Genomic DNA, 20,233 nt, shown 5'->3' with positions numbered 1-20,233 from the left:
ACTGGTACATTCATGACCCCACAGTGATTACCATTAACCCCACTAAGGAGGGCCCTTAATGGAATGGGGAAGGCAGAGAGGGGACATAGAGGATAATCTGATGGGAATATGACCAATTTTCAATGTGTTCATATATTAAAGTCCAATAAAAATCATTTTTAAAAAGCTTGTTATTTCATAAACTAAGTTATTTTCTCTAGTATTTAACTTTATATTACAGAAATATACTTAATATGTATTAAAGGTATAAGTGAGTTTTTTTTTTTTTTTGCATGTATGTATGAGTGGTTTTGTGTGGGGATATATACATGTGGAGGCCAAAAGACAACCTTGGGTGACGTTTCTTAGGAATGTCATTTACCTCTTGCTTGAGACAGGATTTCTCATTGGTGTAGCAAAAACCAATTATACTATACCATCTGACCAGTGAGCTTTAAGGATCCATCTGCCTCTATCTCCCCAGCACTGGAATTACAGGCCCACACCACTATGCCTGGCATTTTTGCATGGGTACTGGGGATTGAACTTGGGTCCTCACACTGGTAAGGAAAGCACTTTACTAGCTCCAGCCCTGAGATGAACTACCTCAAACTATTTCATTTTTAGTATAGAAAGGGCCATGTAAGAACATGGAGTAAGACCTGAGGTTGGTTAGGGTTTAGTCCTTCTAAATAACTAGGCTTAAGTCAAGCAGATGTGAGAGGCTCAGTGCAAGCATTTGTCAGCTTGTGAACTGGGATTAACATAAAAAGACCACCATGGGGGTAAACAGCAATGCTGTTGCTGGTCAAATTCTCATCAAAGGCACATCAGAACCATTCAGCAAAAGTAAAAGACCTAATTCACAGAGCTAGAGCTACAATTCTGGTTCTATATAGAAGGTGATGTTTTTTTTTGTTTTTTTGTTTTTTTAACTGATTGAACAATAAAGTAATTGATTCTACAAAAAATTTTGAGTATCTGTTAGCAGGAGAAACATACAGAATTTTTATTATGGATTAACACTCAGTCTTATAAAGATCAAAACATCTTATTGTTCCATTTTGAGGAAGCTCCACTTTTCAGTTTGATTTGAAAGTCAAAAAATTATAGTTATCAATGATAAAAATTTTCCAGGAAAAATAAAAAAGAAAGAAATAAAGGCTTTCTAAAGCCTTGTTGTTATCAAACAACAGCAACAAAAACCAACAACTGAAAGCAAAGGAAAACTGGGGTCTTCCAAACAGGCCAAGGGCTTATGTATTTGATTCATTTGATTGTCAATGCAACCCAACAAGACCCACAATGTATTATTCCCTTTTACAAATATGAGAAAACTGAGACACAGAGCAAGAGCACTTTGTCCATGGTCATATAACCTGTATGGTGGAGTCAAGGCTCAAATAAGCAGTCTGACTCTAAACTCTGCTTTCATCTGTGATTGCTCCACTGGGAAAGTGCCTCTCTGTGATCATAAAGCAAAGACAAATTCATCATTATCTATAAATTAGGGACTTGTGTACTCCTTATATAAAACTAGTTAAAATATCTAACAGATAAAAGATAATTTATAAAATGTGTAAGAAGTGTGGCCCTCAGACCAATGGCAGTGACTTTAATAGGAAACTTGTTAGAAATGAAAAATTTTGGAACCCTCTCTGACCTACTTACTACATCATATACTTTGGGGGATGGTGTCCAGTAATGTGACCAACAAGTTGTTCACATCTACCATTTGATTTGTGCTGATCTCAGGGAAATCAGAAACACACTTTGTCTCCTTCACCTTAGAGAAACAGCGTAGTCTACTCGAAATTGGTATATTATTGATAAAAAAGGTTGACTTCTATCAATTTTTTTGAGACAGGATCTCATTTAGCCCAAGATAGCCTCCCACTTGCGACACAGCTGAGAACGGCCTTGAACTCCTGACCTTCCTAAGAAGACATCAGAATACACAGCTTTGTCATTATTTTTATATCAAGATGACTATAGGCTGTCACCTTTGGATGACTAATAATATGACATATTATATGCTAATTGCTCTGGGATTAGAGACTGTGGATTTTGTAACTTCTAGCTTATGAAGTTTTTCTATGAATAATTTTTGTAAACATTTCATGGACAATGGAAAACATGTCTGTTGGATAAAAATAAATGTTCAGAAACAGAGGACCATATGGCCTGGTGAACTGATATATTTCATTTACACTGATGTCCTGGCATCAATATAATTTGGGAGACTATCACAATATTCTCATTTAGATAGACTATAAATTATGCTCACCCTATTTATAGGTAGAAAGCAAGTGGTTAAGAGCATAGTGTCTTAGCTAGGCTGCTCAGGCAAGTATCCCACCACTCTCTGTCTTGTTTCCTTATCTGTAAGAGAGAGATAACAACAGCTCATGGTGAGTGTTCAGTGATGCTATTATCTGTCACAACAACCTTATTTAGATTTTCTTAAATCTGATTCTGTCCAGATTTATTTTGGTCTTCTTATTTGTTAAGAGGTAAAAAAAACCAAACAAACCATCTTCTACTATATATTAGTATTCTCTTTATGTTCCTAATAAATTGGTTATAATAAACTTGGGTAAATATTATATGCATATAGGTCATGACAATGGGATATTCACTATATAGTCTACCATGTAAGGACATAAATGACTTCTCTATCTCTGGAAAAAAATGGGGAGGGGTTTTTCTAGATTAGTGAAGAGCTAGAGGTAGAGATGCTGCAAAATATACCTGGTTTTGCCTTTTCTTAGCAGTGCACAAAGCAGAATAAGGCTGTAAATGAAGTGCTTGGACTGTCCAGAAAATTCCTCCAGAATGGGCCTATGAACTCTGAATTTCACAGCTCTTCTTCACAGAGACCAAGTATTCAGGTATGCTGGAGATATGAGTGCTAAAAGGAGGGGTATTTTCATGTTCTATGTTTGTGTCAGCCCTGAGACACCATTTCGTTTCCCACAGAAATAAAGTGTTCTTCAGCAGAAGGTATTACAATAGATCTCAAATCTTACTATTGGGCAATGGTAATAAAGAAAGCATGGTACTGGCACCAAAACAGACCTACAGACCAATGAAACAGAATAGAAGATGCAGACATAAAGCCACAGTGCTTTGGCCATCTATCTTTGACAAGTGGGCCAAAAGTACTCAGTGACAAAAAGCCAGAGTATTCAAAATTGGTACCGACAAAACTGGACATCCACTTGTAGGAGAATGACTTTGGATCCATATCTTTCTCCCTGTACAAATATCAAGTCAAAATGGATCAAGGACCTCAATCTAAAATAAGAAACACAGAATGTGCTAGAGGGAAAAAAATAGGTAATATGCTTCAGGATATAGGCATAGGAAAGAACTTCCTTACCAGAACTCCAATAACATAGGAATCAACAAAAGCAACCACATGAAATTAAAAAGTTTGCAGGGCATGGTGGCACATGCCTTGAAACCCAGTACTTAGAAGGCAGACATAGCTGTAAATTCAAGGCCAGCCTGAGGCAACATAGTGAATTCCAAGTCAGCCTAGGCTAGAGTGAGACCCTACCTTGAAAAATAAAATAAATAAAAAAAAAGTTTCTGCACAGCTAAAGAAAGCATCATCAAAGTGAAAAGGCAGCTTACAGAATGGGAGAAATCTTTGCCACCTTTACTTCAGACAAGGGGCTAATAACCAGTTTACAAAGAACTGCAAGTTAAATACAAAAAGCTTAAATGTCAATCATCAAATGGGCTTATGAACTGAACAGAGTTCAGAAAAGGAGAAACAGAGCTGGAGATATGGCTTAGCGGTTAAGTGCTTGTCTGTGAAGCCAAAGGACCCCAGGTTCGAGGCTTGATTCCCCAGGACCCACTTAAGCTGGATGCAGAAGGGGGCGCACACATCTGGAGTTCATTTGCAGTGGCTGGAGGCCCTGGCGCGCATATTCTCTCCCTCTCTGTCTGCTGCTCTCAAATAAATGAATAAAAATAAACAAACAAACAAAAAAAGGAGAAACACAATGGCCAACAAGTCTTTAAGAATAGCGTCCAACCTCCTTAGCTACCAGGGAAATGGAAATCAAAACAACTCTGAGCCGGGTGAAAAAACAATAAATAAATTAAAATTTTAAAGAAAAAAAACACCTCTAAGATACTACTGTTAACCCAGTCAGAATGGCTAACATCAAGAAAACAGACAGATGCTGGTGAGGATGCAGGGAAAGAGGAACTCTCATGCACTGTAGGTGGGAGTATAAACTACAAGAGCCATTATGGATATAAATATTGAGATTTCTCAAAAAGTTAGAAACAGACCTCTCATCTGACCCAGTCATACCTCTCCTGGGCATGTAACCTAAAGACTTCACACTCCACTACAGAGATAACTGCACATCCATGTTTAGTGCAGCTCCATTTACAATAGCCAAGAACTGGAAACAGCAGAGATATGAGATACCCAGTGACAGATGGATGGAAAATGAAAATGTGGTACAAATACACAATGGAATTCGACCCAGCCGTATGGAAAAAGGAAATCATGAAATTTGCAGGAAAATGGATGTATCTGAAAACAATATTAGGTGAAGTGACTCAAACTCAAAAAACACAAAGTGGCATGTTCTCTCTGATATGCCAATTTTAGCTTTTACTATCTGTAAGTATGTACACATAGGAGGGCAAATGTAAATAAAACCTATGAACACAGAACCATCACCAAAAGTAAATACTAAAGGAATGCGCTGAAGCATGGGGGATAGACAAAATGATATATGTAACATACAAACAGAAGGGAGAAAAACATAGGGGGGAGGGGATGGGCGAAGGGGGGGGAAGGGAATAGTAAAAGGGACAGGACTCACTATAAATATATTTACCTGAAAATGCCATATATAAAAAAAAATACTGAAAAAAGAAACCAAGTGTTCATGGAGAATGAACTAGGAAACCCTATATCTTTATAGTAGGTATGTGTTTTCTTCCCATCAATCTATGATACACAACACACCCATATCTTATACTTTATATTTTCTTATTTGCTTTTTTTTATTAAGGTACGGTCTCACTCTAGCCTAGGCTGATCTGGAACTCTGTAGCTCCAAGCTGGCTTCAAACTCACAGTGATAAACAAAAACAGAGCAGGAATGGCTACACCTTCAGTCAAAATTTGTCACAGACAAAGGTTTTTATATAATGATAAAGGTTTAATTTATCGAAGTATACCATAATTGTAAATATGTATGCACCTAACACTACACACACACACACATAAAAAAATCCCAAATGTAAATAGCTTTGAGGGGAGACACAGATTACAATATGGTTATATTAGTGGACTTCTGTGTTAATTTTCAACAATTGGCAGGTCATTCAAACAGAATCAATAGGGAACAGAAGGCTAAAGCAACATAATGCACCAAACAGACATAAGAACATACACACTATTATATCCAATAACATATACATTCCTCTCAAATCCACATAGGACATTCTCTAGGTTGGAATATATCTTAGGCCATGAAACAATTCTTGAAAAATTTCTGAAAAATAAACCACTAAGCATTTTTCTAATCACAATGGTATGAAAAGTAAAATAATGAAGAAAAACTTTAAATTGAAAATATAATACCATTAAAACAACACTCTCCTAAACAGATGATGAGTCAATAGGAAATCCAAAGGGAAACTAAAGCCAAGTATGGTTGTGCCTATCTATAGTCCTAACTACCAGGGTGTTTGGTAAGTGGAGTGCTTGATGCCAGGAGTTGAAGGTCTCCTTGGGCAATATTATGAGACATTCACTCCTCATGCACACACATCTTCAAAAACAAAAAAGAGGAGGAGATTGAAATGTTTCTTATGACAAATAAAAGCAGAAACACAACCTACCAAGACTTATAGGATGCAGCAAATGAAGTTCAAAGGGAGTTCATAGCAATAAATCTCCACATGAATTAAAAATGAAATAATGTTATGTTGCATGAAACTTGAAAACAAAGTCCAATCAGGAAAGTAAAAAAATAATAAAATTAGATCAAAATAAGTAAAATGTACTATAACAAGTAAGGAAATTAAAACAGCAACAATAATATAAAAACCCAAGAATGAAAATCTTAGGAACAGAAGGTGAAGTGACTCAAACTCAAAAAACACAAAGTGGCATAGGTAGGTAAAGTCATAGGTAAAGTCCACTAAAAATATGAAAAAGCATTTATGTCAATTCTTCTCTAACTGCCCCTATGGCCCCTGCCAAACAAACAAGCTTAGAGGAGGGAGCACGTTTCAACATTATACCAAAGCTAGACAAGCATACTACAAGAAAAGTCAAAGGCCCATACATCTGATGAGCACAGATGCGCAAAGATGCTAAAAAGCAAACCTCTTCGTAAAATACTAGCAAATGGAATCCAAAAGCACTTTACACATGATCAACTAGACTTTTTCTAGGATGCAAGGATAAACCTATGCAAATCAGTAACTACACTATACCGAATCAAACACAATTAAGGATAAAAACTCCCACAAGTTATAAATGAGGAAAAAGTGTTTTTACAAAGTTTACTATCCTTTCATGATTAAAAATTCTAAACAAATTAAGTATTGAAGGAACAGGTCACCAGATATGGTGGTTTATGTTTCTAGGACTGCTTCTTGGGAGGCTGAGACAGAGAGGTGAGAAGTATTTTGGTTCACTTTCTACTGCTATAGCAAATACCTGAAGCTGACATTTTTCTAACAAAAAAAATGTGCCCAGTGTGGTGGCACATGCCTTTAATCCCAGCACTCTGGAGGCAGAAGTAGGAGGATCACTGTGAGTTTGAAGCCACCCTGAGAATGTACAGTGAATTCCAGGTCAGCCTGGGGTAGAGCCAGGCCCTACCTTGAAAAACAAAAACAAAACAAACAAAAGAAAAGAAGCTTTAATTCATAGTTGTGGAAACTCAAAACTATGGTGCTAACATCTACTGAACTTTTGTAAGGACCTTTTGGCTAAATCACGACATGATAGATAGCCCTGTGTATATGGGGCAATAGGAGGGAGAGCGGGAAGGAGAGAGAGGTATCTCACACAGCCAAGAGCTCTAGAAAACTGTATTAATCACTTATGAGAGTAGAGCTCCTAATGACCAGTTACCTTCAACTAGGCTTCATCTACGAGAAGTTCCATGATCTTTCATAATTACCACACTGGGGATCAAACTTCTAGAACATGAATCTTTGAAAGATAAACCTAAACTATTTCAAACCATAGCAAGAGAGATGCCCACCATCACCTTGCTGTTCAATATAGTACTAGGTGGCTTAATGCCAACATATATAAGGATCTTATTAAACTCAGCAGTAAAAAAAAATCCTCTTGAAATGGGCAAAGATCAGAGAACTGCAAATTAAAACTACATTGAGATTCTGTATCACTCTAGTCAGAATAGCTGTAATCATGAAAACAAATGACAACATGCTGAGGATACAGGGAAAGGGAACCCACAGGCACTGCTGGTGATGTAAGTTGGTGCAGCCACTATGGAAATCATTATGGAGGTTCCTGAGAAAACTAAAAATAGAACTACCATAAGATCAAGCTATATAGCATTCCTGGGAATATATCCAAAGGAATATAAATCAGCATGCCACATAAATACTTATACATCCATGTTTCCTGTAACACTATTCACAACAGCCAAGGTACTGAACAAGTTAGATACCCTTCAACAAATGAATGAATTAATAAAGAAAATGTAGTATAGGGCTGGAGGGATGGCTTAGTGGTTAAGGTATTTGCCTACAAAACCAAAGGACCCAGGTTTGATTCCCCAGGACCCATGTAAGTCAGATGCACAAGGGGGTGCATGTGTCTGGAGTTTGTCTGCAGTGGCTGGAGGCCCTGGTGCGCCCATTCTCTTTCTCTCTCTTCCTTTTTCTCTGTCAAAAAAATAAATAAAAATAAAATATCGAAGAAGCAAAAATGTAGTATACACACACAAAGACACACACACACATATGCAGTATAGTTGTACTTAGCTATAAAAATGGAATTATGTTGGTTTTAGAAAAACGGAACAGAAAGACACATACTAGGATGAGGAGATGGCTCAGTGGATAAAGTGCTTGTGCAAGTGTGAGTCCTACAACACACATAAAATTGGATGCTACAGCAGGTGTCACAATCCCAGCACACCTATGGTAAAAGCAGAGGTGGAGACAAGACATTCTCTGGGTAGCTCATGGGTCAGCTAGCCTGGAAAATGCAATGGTGAGCAAGAGATCCTGCCTTAAACCAGGTGGGAGGTGAGGACCAAGGCCCAAAGTTGTGCTGTGGCATAAGGATGCCTATGTACACACACATAAACAAACAACACAGCAAAAAATCAGTAAGACATGTTTTTAAAACATGTTGCATGTTTTTCTCATATGTGGAATCTGTATGTATGTATGTGTGTGTGTGTATACACACACACACACACACACACATATATATATGAATGACATGAAAATAGAAAGGATCATACATTGGGGAAGGAATAAGCCTAATAGAAGGAGGAACAGGAGCATGAGAGAGTAATGGGAAAGGGAAAATAAATATTACAGTTTCTCTCATGCACACTCTGTATGTGTGTGTGCATATATATATATATATATATATATATATATATATATATACACACACACACACACATATATATATGTGTGTGGATGTTTGTATGTATGCAACACATAACAAACACACACATATATATGTGTAAAACATAAAAGCAGAAGGGGCTCTTTGTGGGGAGGAAAGGGATTAATGGGACAGCAAAATGGGGACAAGAGAGTATAAAGGGGGAATAATATAGGCAAAATACAATTATGTGTATATAGGAAGTAGTCATTGTGAAACCAATAATTTACATGCTAATTTAAAAATTAATGCTAAAAATTGTGAAAAAAGTTAGCAAAGGACCTAAATAGACTTATCTCTAAAAATGACATATAAATGAAAAGATGATCAAATCACTAAAGATCAGAGAAATACAAATCACAACCACAATGAGGTTGTTCTCATACCTGTAGAAAGTCTATGATTAAAATATAAGACATAACAAATGTTGGCTAAGTGTGAAGAAGAGACAATTTGTTTAGTATTGGGAATGTCAAGTGACACAGCTAATGTAGTAAATAACACAGTCATCAAAAAAAAAAAAATTAAAAGCAGAGTTACCATATGACCCAGCAATCTCACTTTTGTATATATATTAAGGAAAATGAAATCAATATTTCAAAGACATATCTATGCCCCAATGTTCATTACAGAATTCACAATAGCCAAGATAGGGAAACAATCTAAGTATCCACTGATAGGTGAATATATGAAGAAGAAGGGAACATGCATAAAAATGTCATATTAAATTCTAACAAGGAAATCCTACCATTTGTGACATCATGAAGGAACTTGAGGAATATTACACAAAATACAATAGGCCAGATATAGAAGGACAAATACTACATGAACTCACTTTTTGTTTTCAAGGTAGGGTTTTGTTTTAGCCCAGGCTGACCTGGAATTCACTATGCAGTCTCAGGGTGGCCTTGAACTAACAGCAATCCTCCTACCTCTGCCTCCTGAGTGCTGGGATGAAAGGTGTGCGCCACCACACATGGCTATGAATTCACATATGAAGTCTGAAACAGTAAAACTCACAGATAGGAGCAGGGAAGGGAAGGAAGACCCAAACAACCAGAAGACCTCTCACTAGGCCCCACCTGCTACTGGTTCCACAACATACCAACAGCACCAAGTTGTCGAGCAAGCCTTTAACCCATGGGCCTTTGGTGACACTCCAGATCCAAACTACAGCAGTCATTCCCTGAATGCTTCTGCTGTGAGTTATTATCTGGGTAAGTCACACTAGCCTGAAATTAAACATTTTAGATACTTTATAAGTTATCTGAAAGGGGATTCATATTCTCTCTTTCTCAAGAACAAAGCCACAAAGAGTAATTGTGCTTAGGGTATGGTTATCAAATTGAAGTGTTGAGTATTACTGGAAAAATTAACTTAAAGGCAAAAATATCAAGTAGCTGTATCATGAGTTCACATGTAGGGACTTAAAACTAAAATAGCAACCAATAAGGGGTCAATCATCAACAAATATGTACTTTCACACCAAAATAAGTTTCTGATGGGAAAGAATTATCAAGAAATCAAAGAATGATATGTTAAAAACCTTCTGATGCAAGTGAAGATAATGCTCTTGGGAAAATCATATCAGTTGACACAGAAAGAAGTTCTAGTGATCACTGCTATGATAGCCTGACTATATATGATGAATTTGAGTATTTTTTTTTGTCATAAAATGTGAGAAGGGGAATAAGTAAGACTTCTCAGTTTTATATGTTATGTGACAGAGTATACAATTTGTAATATACGTTTATATAAAATGTAAAACAAAAATATTATAAATTTAATATATTTACAATAGTAATTTTATTAACGCTGGCCTAAAATGTATGTTTGAACTATTTTGATTGTGAAATTGAACAACGGCCATCATATACTCACATCTTCTCCTATTTGGTCATATGCACTGTTTACAGATACCCACCCCTTCCCATGTTAGCTTACACTCCTGGTACTTCTCTCCTTTTGTTTTCTAGACTCCAGGGATAGTATGCCCTATGCCTGCTTGTGGCCCTGTGTTTCTCCAGCAAACAAAAACCATATGATAATTATATCAGACTAAAATGCATCTAGTAGTAATTTATGGTTATTTAAAACTTTTTTTTTAAATTTTTATTTATTTATTTATTTGAGAGCAACAGACACAGAGAGAAAGACAGATAGAGGGAGAGAGAGAGGATGGGCGCGCCAGGGCTTCCAGCCTCTGCAAACGAACTCCAGATGCATGCGCCCCCTTGTGCATCTGGCTAACGTGGGACCTGGGGAACCGAGCCTCGAACCGGGGTCCTTAGGCTTCATAGGCAAGCGCTTAACCGCTAAGCCATCTCTCCAGCCCTTAAAACTTTTTTTTTTTAAATTATTTATTTATTTATTTATTTGAGAGAGACAGACACAGAGAGAAAGACAGATAGAGTGAGAGAGAGAGAATGGGCGCGCCAGGGCTTCCAGCCTCTGCAAACAAACTCCAGACGCGTGCACCCCCTTGTGCATCTGGCTAACGTGGGACCTGGGGAACTGAGCCTCGAACCGGGGTCCTTAGGCTTCACAGGCAAGCGGTTAACCGCTAAGCCATCTCTCCAGCCCTATTTAAAACTTTTAACTCAGGAAGCAACCTAGTTTTCATGTCTTGGCTTCTTGCTGCAGTTTTCTTGAAAGAATGTGGTATCTTTTCCCTACCCTCCTATGATATTTAACAATATTATAAAGCAGGGCAGTAGTCTTGGCAGAGACAGATAGGCACTTGAGTCTTTTCTGGTAAAGGCTGACTCTGAATAATACAAAAAATGGTAAGAATGTCAGCAACTAAGGCAATATTTTGCCAATTCATTGAATAAATCTGTACGAGAGGTTTTATCCTTGTAAAATCCTATCCTAGCAAAGACTAAAAGCTCTATCAGTTGCAATTAGTAAAGCCCTCAAGCTTCTAATTCAATCTAACCCACAAATATATCACATGAAACTGACTGAAAAATACTGCTTCTCCTAAGTGCTGGGTTCACTGAGTTGATATGGATTTAAATTTCTAATCCTAGAAGGACTGCAAATTGTATAAAAAAAATCAATTTCACAAACATGCATTTAGAGTCTGTTTGAAAGTCTGTTAACATTTTCAAGTGGAAAAATTATCCTACATTTTAACTTTATTAGTTCTTCCAAATAAAAAAATGATTCTATAAACACATCTTTCTTTGGCTTTTAGGATCAACTTAGCCTGTACAAAAGAGCTAAGAAAATAATATACAAGTTCTACTTCTTACAAAGTGGCATGCTGGCACTTAAAAGCTATGGTTTTTAGAAATAATTAGGCAAATGAGCTTGACATCATGATTTCAGGAGGGATACTGGGCAGGCACCTATCTGTAATGAGAATTTGCACTGAAGCAAGGAATCTGGTACCTGCAAAGAGAAACAATTCTAGAATACTCTTTATGGCCCTTGCCCTTAGAAAGCATTCAGTGAAGTAAGATGATGATACTTGATGATTATGGATTTTGGCTTACCCCTTTTCAAAAGTGGGGGAAGCATATGAAGCCAACCATCAATGAAGAAACTCAGTATATGGAAAACCTCTGACAGATGCACTGAGGATAAAACTGGCATTTTTTTTGGGGGGGGGGGTAAATTATTACTTTCAAAGAAAGCCTTCACTTCATAAAGTAAAGTATTAGGGACAGAACAGAGCTAAAGAAAAAATATGCAATGGAAATATGTGGACTTTTATTTTGAAATTAATAAAACATAGATAATTATAGAAAGCTCCAAATTACGGGCAATTGTAAATTAACTTACTTTTATATCTGAGCCACAGAGAATATGTAACTCACAAAAATGCACATGTAATATGATGAAAATATATTAACAAGACAATTGGCAGTATTTAACCTGATTTTTTAAACTTACTTTTGAATGATGATATTATGTTGAACTCACAGAGGATAGGTTTTTAAAAACTCTAAGAAATATACTTATTTTAAAACTAACAAAATTGGGGTATGATGGTTCAAGACCACAATCCTAGCATTCAGGAGGCAAAACAGGAGGACTGCCATGAACTGGAGGCCATCATGGGGCAAATAGTGAGTTCCAGGGCATTCTGGACTACAGACTGTCTCAAAAAAAAAAAAAATTAAAAATACTTGCTAAACTCACCACTGATTTTTTTTGTTGTTGTTGTTTTGTTTTGTTTTTCGAGGTAGAACACACTAGCTCAGGTCAGCCTGAAATTCACTAGGTAGTCTCAGGGTGGCCTTGAACTCACAGTGATCCTCCTATATCTGCCTCCTAAGTGCTGGCATTAAGGAGTATACCACCATGCCCCCCCTTTTAACATTATTCATTTTTTCTAGATCTCTGTAAGTGGACAGACTATATACTTGAGTTCTGTGTTTCCTTACTCTGTTCTTTTTCTATTGTTTAACAATAGTCATGAAGCAGGACTGCTGCTTCTTCTTTTTTTTTTTTTTTTGTTTTGTTTTGTTTTGTTTTTCGAGGTAGGGTCTCACTCTAGTCCAGGCTGACCTGGAATTCACTATGTAGTCTCATGGTGGCCTCGAACTCACGGTGATCCTCCTACCTCTGCCTCCCGAGTGCTGGGATTAAAGGCGTGCGCCACCATGCCTGGCAGGACTGCTTCTTCAGGACAGATCTCTTGGCAAAAAAAATACTAAAAATAATTCCATGCCCAGTTGGGTATGTCTTAAGAAATCTGTGATGACAGAAGCAAAGGGTAAGATCTTGGCTCCTCAGACAAACTGGCTTTTCTTCAAAGACAGGGCAACCTGACTCATGATCCCTGTTTGAAGCAATCTGTACCTTGGGAAATTCAGCTGCAATAACTGTTGGATAAATATTAGATACAGAAAACTTTTATATTTAAGACAGATGAGATATTAGACTGTGGACTTTCCCACAAATATGTAATAAAGTAGGTTCATTCTTGAGAGGAAATGAATATTCTGAAGAGAACAGGAAATACATACTATCAGATTTTTCACTTTAGAATAGAAGGCTCCAAATTCAGATGTTTTAGCACCTGGGAAACTTAATTTAAAAAAAAGATGCCTAGGTCTTAAAGCTTAACCTAAAATTGTGAATTTTCACAAACCTTCCTATGCTATATCCTGGTGATGACACATCCACTAGCTGGAAAACTAGTGTTTTCAGGGAATACTAGGATGTGTTGTACTACAAATCCTTAACATTTCTGATATCCATTACTTACGTGTAAACCTTAAGAACAAAATCCTTTTCTTCCTTTAATTCTGTGAGTGACTGTAGGGCATCCAAGATACTCAGTACTGCACAGCCATATGGTCTCCTGTAGTGCAGGTGAGCAGGGCCCTTCTTGGAGTCATTCAGGAGCATTCGGCCTTAGGCACAGCAGAAAACACTAGTTAGACTGAGAACTCCTTGTTTCTCTCCAGCATCCCTTGATTACCATCCATATGATGCTAGAGCAACAGGTACCTAAGAGGTCTTCTAAGTTAGACAAATAAAGGGATGAAGGGAGCCAGCCAAAGATATTATATAGAAGAGCAACAAATACGCCTCTGGCCAAAGCTCACCTCCTGTACCATATTTAGTTAACTTTGCTAACTAGTTCTAAAGTAGCACCAACAGCCCACTATTAATTCAATAAGAACAAGAGTGGCTTTACAAATTTCTTAGAAAAATAAAATTTAAACTTGACGGCCTTATTAAGGGATGAAATTCTAGTAATTTTAGCTGCTGGACAGAAAACTGCATGCACAGATAAGGAGGACGCTGTGTTTCTCTTCTGACCAAATTCTACTGCCAAAAGTGTTCCAGAACCACTGCAGGAGTGAGAGCAGTCTAGAAGGCTGCTTACCTTGCCAGTCAGCAAGACTGTGCCAACAGTGGTCAGAGAACATGCAAATATTATAACCTCAACAAATGGTTCTATGAAGTATTGCAAAAACAACTGGCTTATTGAAAAGGGATTAAAATATTTTTACTATTTATTTTTTTTAATTAATTAATTAATTTATTTGAGAGCGACAGACACAGAGAGAAAGACAGATAGAGGGAGAGAGTGAGAATGGGCGTGCCAGGGCTTCCAGCCTCTGCAAACGAACTCCAGATGCGTGCGCCCCCTTGTGCATCTGGCTAACGTGGGACCTGGGGAACCGAGCCTCGAACCGGGGTCCTTAGGCTTCACAGGCAAGCGCTTAACCACTAAGCCACCTCTCCAGCCCAGGATTAAAATATTTTTGACAAAAATGTACATAACAATGTCATATATGAAAGAAAACTTAGTTATATTACTAAAACTTGAAATAATATGGGCAAGTCAACAATAGAACAGTAGTGAAAACTACCCTTTCCATTTCAGCTTACGTAGAAATGAGATGATACTCATCTTTTGGAGTAGTGAACATATCTCTAATTTTGTGGAGAAGGGCATAGGTACCGAGTGTTGAACACAAACTATAGCAAATAGCATACGACGCCTGCTCAGTTGGCAATTTCTGAGAGAAAGGCATGTGCAGAGGTAGGCAATGTAACTTGGAGAATGTAAAAAGCAGACTTCTTAAAATAAAAAGTTTGGGTACAAAGCAAAGAGAAACAGAATATTTGAAGTGAGGGAAGAATGCATCAGTCACTTATATCAAAGCCAGCAAGTGTAGTAGCTGAGCATAAGGCAAAGCTTTAAAACAAGCCCAGCTCCAACCTGAAACTTCAAGTAAAACAGGAAAGAGCTGGAAAGAAGACAAGGCTCATGCACAGGAGATACTTATCCCAAGTTAGGCCAGTTTTAGTCACACAAATGGGCAGTACCTATTCGGATCACATGGGCAACTATATATAAATCTCTCTTCATGTCTTTGCTGCTCAGATCCTAAGGAAAAAAAAAAAAAAAAGAAATAAATTCAGGGAAGAAATCACAGAAAATAATTTAAAATTCATTTAATTAAAATTTCATTTGAACTTCATAGCAGTTTGAAATTAGTATACATTAAAGGTGGGACAAGGGAGATTGCAGTACCCAATAGCTACTGCACATAAAAGTTGCACAGTAGCCGGGCATGGTGACACATGCTTTTGATCCCAGGTGGAGGTAGCAAGATTGCTGTGAATTTGAAGCCAGCCTGAAACAACAGAAAACTCCAGGTTGGCCTGGGTTAGAATCTCTACCTTAAAAAAACAAAATAAATAAATAAATAAAATAAAAAAGTTATGCAGTAAAAATTTGAATATCTTAAATGCCTTTGGAAATTTATTTTGTTGATAGTATCCTTCCAATTCCAACTTAGACTAACTAAAATATCAGATATCTATAAAACTTTCAAAATGGAAATTTTCATGACATTGCTTTAACCCATGTTTATTGTAACACTATGTAGAAATCTTTTCTAACAAAAGGAATAAATGTTCAGTGCCAAAAAGTGGCATTACATCAAAAACCTACTAATGAATAATTTTATATTTCTATTGTCTACAAACTATTACTATAAACTATGTTCTTTTAAAATATATAATATGGTCTCTGTGAAATCTTGATAATTTGCTGTACAGTCTTAAATTTAGATTTTATTATCTGCACCAAATTACAGGTTGAAAATAATCTTATTGCAGAATTTAAGGCTTCCTTCAAATAAGCAAATCTGATCCAGAAGCAGTAATTTTTCAAGAGGAAATAGTAGAAGTTATTATTATATATTAAGTATTTATGTTTAGAATAAAATTAAGAGAAATGTTTTCCATGCTTTATTTAGAGTACTATATCTTAAGTAGTAAGATTTCCATCATATGGAAAGTGTGCACGTGTGCATATGTGTGCTTGCACACACACCCACACAAGCACACGTAGCTTATTCCAGCCACTATGATTTAGTGATGACTGAGGAAATAATCTTTGTACTTCATGGGATAAGTTTCCATGAGTTCCCTTTTGCTTAGGAAAGGGTCCCTTAGCTCCATATCCTTTTCATTTTACATTTTTTGGTTGATCCCTACACCTTTTCCTCTTCCATAAATCAGGGAGAGGGTGCAGTCATGATTTGGAATGAGCCTAGCAATCCAGTCTTGCCGTGAGTCTTAGGTTTCCTGTCCTGTTAGAGGATCAGAGTTAAAGTAAAGCAAGCAGGGCACCTGAGGTACAAGACTTACAGAGGCACTTACTCTTAAGATCTGGTGCTTTGCATTACCTAGTCCCTGCCTGCCCTGCTAAATAACTCTGAACAAATCACAGAAGAGGAGACATTAAAAAGTAATATATAATGGGGAAACTTTGGATTCTAGATGGCTTTAAGACTTTGAGAAGTTCTTAAAATAATAATATATGTTTACAATGGAATAGGCTACTACATAATTTAACATAGTTGGCATATCTTATATCACATTTTATATGAAGCATGTCTTTTAGTATTAAAAAAGGTATCTTCAGGCTGGAGAGATGGCTTAGGCATTAAGGCGCTGGCCTGCAAAGCCTAAGGACCCATGTTTGACTATCCAGGTCCCATGTAAGCCAGACACACAAAGGTGAGGCAAGTGCAAGGTTGCACATGCCCACTAGGTGACACAAGCATCTGGAGTTCAATTTCAGTGGCTGAGGCTCTGGTGTGCCAATTCTCTCTCTCCCTCTCTGTCTGAAATTAAAAAAAAAATTAAAAAAATCATGTTTGACTCCGATTCACTAGTTTTTCTAATTGAAAAATAGAATTAAATATATTCTCAAGATAGCATTGTATGCTGCTATCCTTCTACACAGCCTGGATTGTATTCATCCAAACTTTGAAGTGTTTAGAATTATTATCAATTCTAATATACACAGACAATTCCAGATAGTTACTAACAATTAGTAATGATTACTCAGGTGGGTTAGACACAAGAAGACTAGACTTCTGCTCTAATTCTATTTGAGCAAGCAAAAGGAAGAAGCTTTAACAATAATTTGTAGCACTTTCCAAGTGGCCATATACCTTATTATCTATATACGGTACACAGAACTCTTAGTAGTATTTATTTGAGATCATTAAAAATAAGAAAGTAGGGCTGGAGAGATGGCTTAGGGGTTAAAAGTACTTGCTTACAAAGCCTGCCCAGTCTGATTTTGATTCCCCAGTGCCCAAATAAAATCCATGTAAAGTGCATGGTCTGGTGTTCATTTGCAGTGGCAAGAGGCCCTGGAATGCCCATACTCTCTTATCAAATAAATAAATAAAAATATTTCAAAAAGTGGGGCATGGTGGTGCATGCCTTTAATTCCAGCACTCAGGAGTCAAAGGAAGAAGGATTGTCATGAATTTGAGGCTAGCCTACTATGCATAAGGCCCTGGGATTAATCCCCAGTAATGAGAGAAATAAATTCAGATAATCTTATTTTTTTAAAAGAAATTTCATGTACTTTGTAAAAATTCTTCAAGCAATGTTTGGGAATTTAAAAATTCCAGGGCCATACTACAAAGGCAACCATGGAAGTCATACACTTAGCAGCCTTGTACCTTCCAACTGTGGCAGAACAGAACATGATGAGTATTATGTGCATGTTTGATTGTAAAGTTAATATAACATCTTTGGCCTCTGGGCCCATATAAAAATTAAAATGCTAAATGAACCTTTCAACTTCCAGTAATTATATTCAAACACCATCATAATGAAGCTCATTTTTTAAGAGAAAAGGACTGCACTCATCATATTTAAGAATTGAAGGTCAGCACATTTACACTCTTAAGTTCTTACCAAGGAACAAAGCACTAACAATTTCTCCTGTTTTACCAGCAAATTTGGGGCAATCAGGATCTAGAAAATCCCCTAAGATTACTGAGGTCTTCTGCTTCAGAAACAAGGTCTCAGAGACCTCGATGGTCAGGCATGCTTACTTCAAGAGTTCTCATGAAGCCCACTCTCTACATTCTTGATTCTTTCCTTTCTCCTTTTCCTATTGAAGAGAGAGTGCTGCTCTTCTTAGATTATGACAGTTTTACTCCTTTAACCACATTCATGAGTTTGTTTTTCCTGTTCTTTCTTCTTAACATTACCTACTAAGCCTTGAATGCTGAGCTCAAATATGGGCAAAACATTATTTTTAGTTTAGCTAGATTTATAAACCCTTTTGTACAGCTGAAGCATGCTTTCTACATGGAGTGTTTTCTTTTTTTTAATATGTTATTTATTTATTTGAGAGAAAGAGGGAGAGAAAGAATGGACACACCAGGGCCTCTAGCCACAGAAAACAAACTCCATATGCATGCACCCCTTATGTATCTGGCTTATGTGGGTCCTGGGGAATCGAAGCTGTGTCCTTCAGCTTTGCAGGCAAAGTTAAGCCATCTCTCCAACCCTGGAGCATTTTCAATGGAAGTTATTCCTATGAAAGTGGTTCTGTAGCAACATCAGCTGACATTTTGAAAGATTAAATTGCGATAAATGATTTGAAATCAGATAAACAAATGTAATTTTAGATTTCCAAGAAAGTCACATATTAGATTTCTGGGTAAATATTATTTGACTTTATAAGGCATCAAGTTTTTTGTTTTTAAGTGGCAGGCACCAAATAAACTTTTAGGTACCTGTCACCTATCAGTCATGAGCCACATACAAGGCCAGTGATACTCGGACACTGTCACCCTTTCCTAAACTCAATGTTTTCTTGTTTTGTTGGGACTTGTTAATCCTCTTGTTCCAGCATCCCAGGTAGATGGTATTAAAGACATGAGCTACTATGTCTGGTCAATAAGTTTCTTTTATTGTTGTTTTCAAGGTAGGGTCTCACTCTAGCCAAAGCTGACCTGGGACTCATTCTGTAGCCCCAGGCTGACCCTGAACTTACAGTGATCCTCCCAACTAAGCCTTCCCAGTACATGGATTACAGGCTTGCATTACTAAGCCTGGCTTGCTAATGAGTTCTAATATACCTGTTATCACTGAAATGTGTCAAAGAATGTATAATAGTCAAAGTTGGTTAAAATTGTGTCAGTTTTATTTTTTTCTTCAGCAAATCAATTCAAATAAGTAAAACTGGAAAGCTTTTACTGGATAAAAAAAATGAATCAGAATCAGTTTGGAGAACACAAAGGGCAGTGTAGTACTGAGAGGTTTAATTTGCAGTAATAAACAGATTTTCAAGCCTTCTCTGAGTTTATTGTTTCATAACACTAGATCATGGCTATTTAGAAAAGTCATAGTAGAAATAGACCCTCTATTTCTTGTTTGCAACAGGACTATTTAGTTTGTTTTTCTTTTTATGAACTTACACTGATTGCTATATTGTAGATTTGGTGGATGCCTTTAAGAGAAATGATATTTAAACACCAAGATTTTGTGTGAAAAAGCTTATATACATCCATAAAATAGACTTAATTATATTTTAATAGAATCAATTAAAAACTATAATTAATTTAAGATTTCTATATCCTTTATCCATTGTCACTAGTGTGTGTGTAGGGAGGGGAAAGAATAAATGCTTGTTCCCAGGGTAACAATACACACACAGATGACCCTCGGTTGGTCAACAGCATAAAAAGAGAATTTCACATACTGTAAAAAGGGCACACATTCGTTCTATCTTCTCTGGGTTCCTTGGTCCACCATTCTTGTTCAGTCTCACCAGAAACCGCTCACTGAAATGTAAGAGAAAAA

The 20,233-nt window shown here is 36.9% G+C and overlaps 1 protein-coding gene across 6 annotated transcripts in view; it reads right to left on the bottom strand.

The window, feature by feature from the left end:
* Positions 1-20,233, bottom strand: part of Dock3 (dedicator of cytokinesis 3) — a 455,655-nt gene that overhangs the window by 143,362 nt on the left and 292,060 nt on the right. For all 6 annotated transcript variants that reach the window (XM_045136510.1, XM_045136514.1, XM_045136511.1 and 3 more), the window contains 3 exons: positions 20,133-20,214; positions 15,431-15,491; positions 13,854-14,001 (listed from right to left, as the gene is read on the bottom strand). In XM_045136510.1, the coding sequence (XP_044992445.1) occupies positions 13,854-14,001; positions 15,431-15,491; positions 20,133-20,214 (291 nt within the window). The remainder of the gene's footprint in view (positions 1-13,853; positions 14,002-15,430; positions 15,492-20,132; positions 20,215-20,233) is intronic.

This window comes from Jaculus jaculus, chromosome 17 (genome assembly GCF_020740685.1).
Source record: "Jaculus jaculus isolate mJacJac1 chromosome 17, mJacJac1.mat.Y.cur, whole genome shotgun sequence".
Lineage (NCBI taxonomy): Eukaryota > Metazoa > Chordata > Mammalia > Rodentia > Dipodidae > Jaculus > Jaculus jaculus.
The sequence above is the reverse complement of the archived record's forward strand: the minus strand, read 5'-3'. Positions and strand labels throughout refer to the sequence as shown.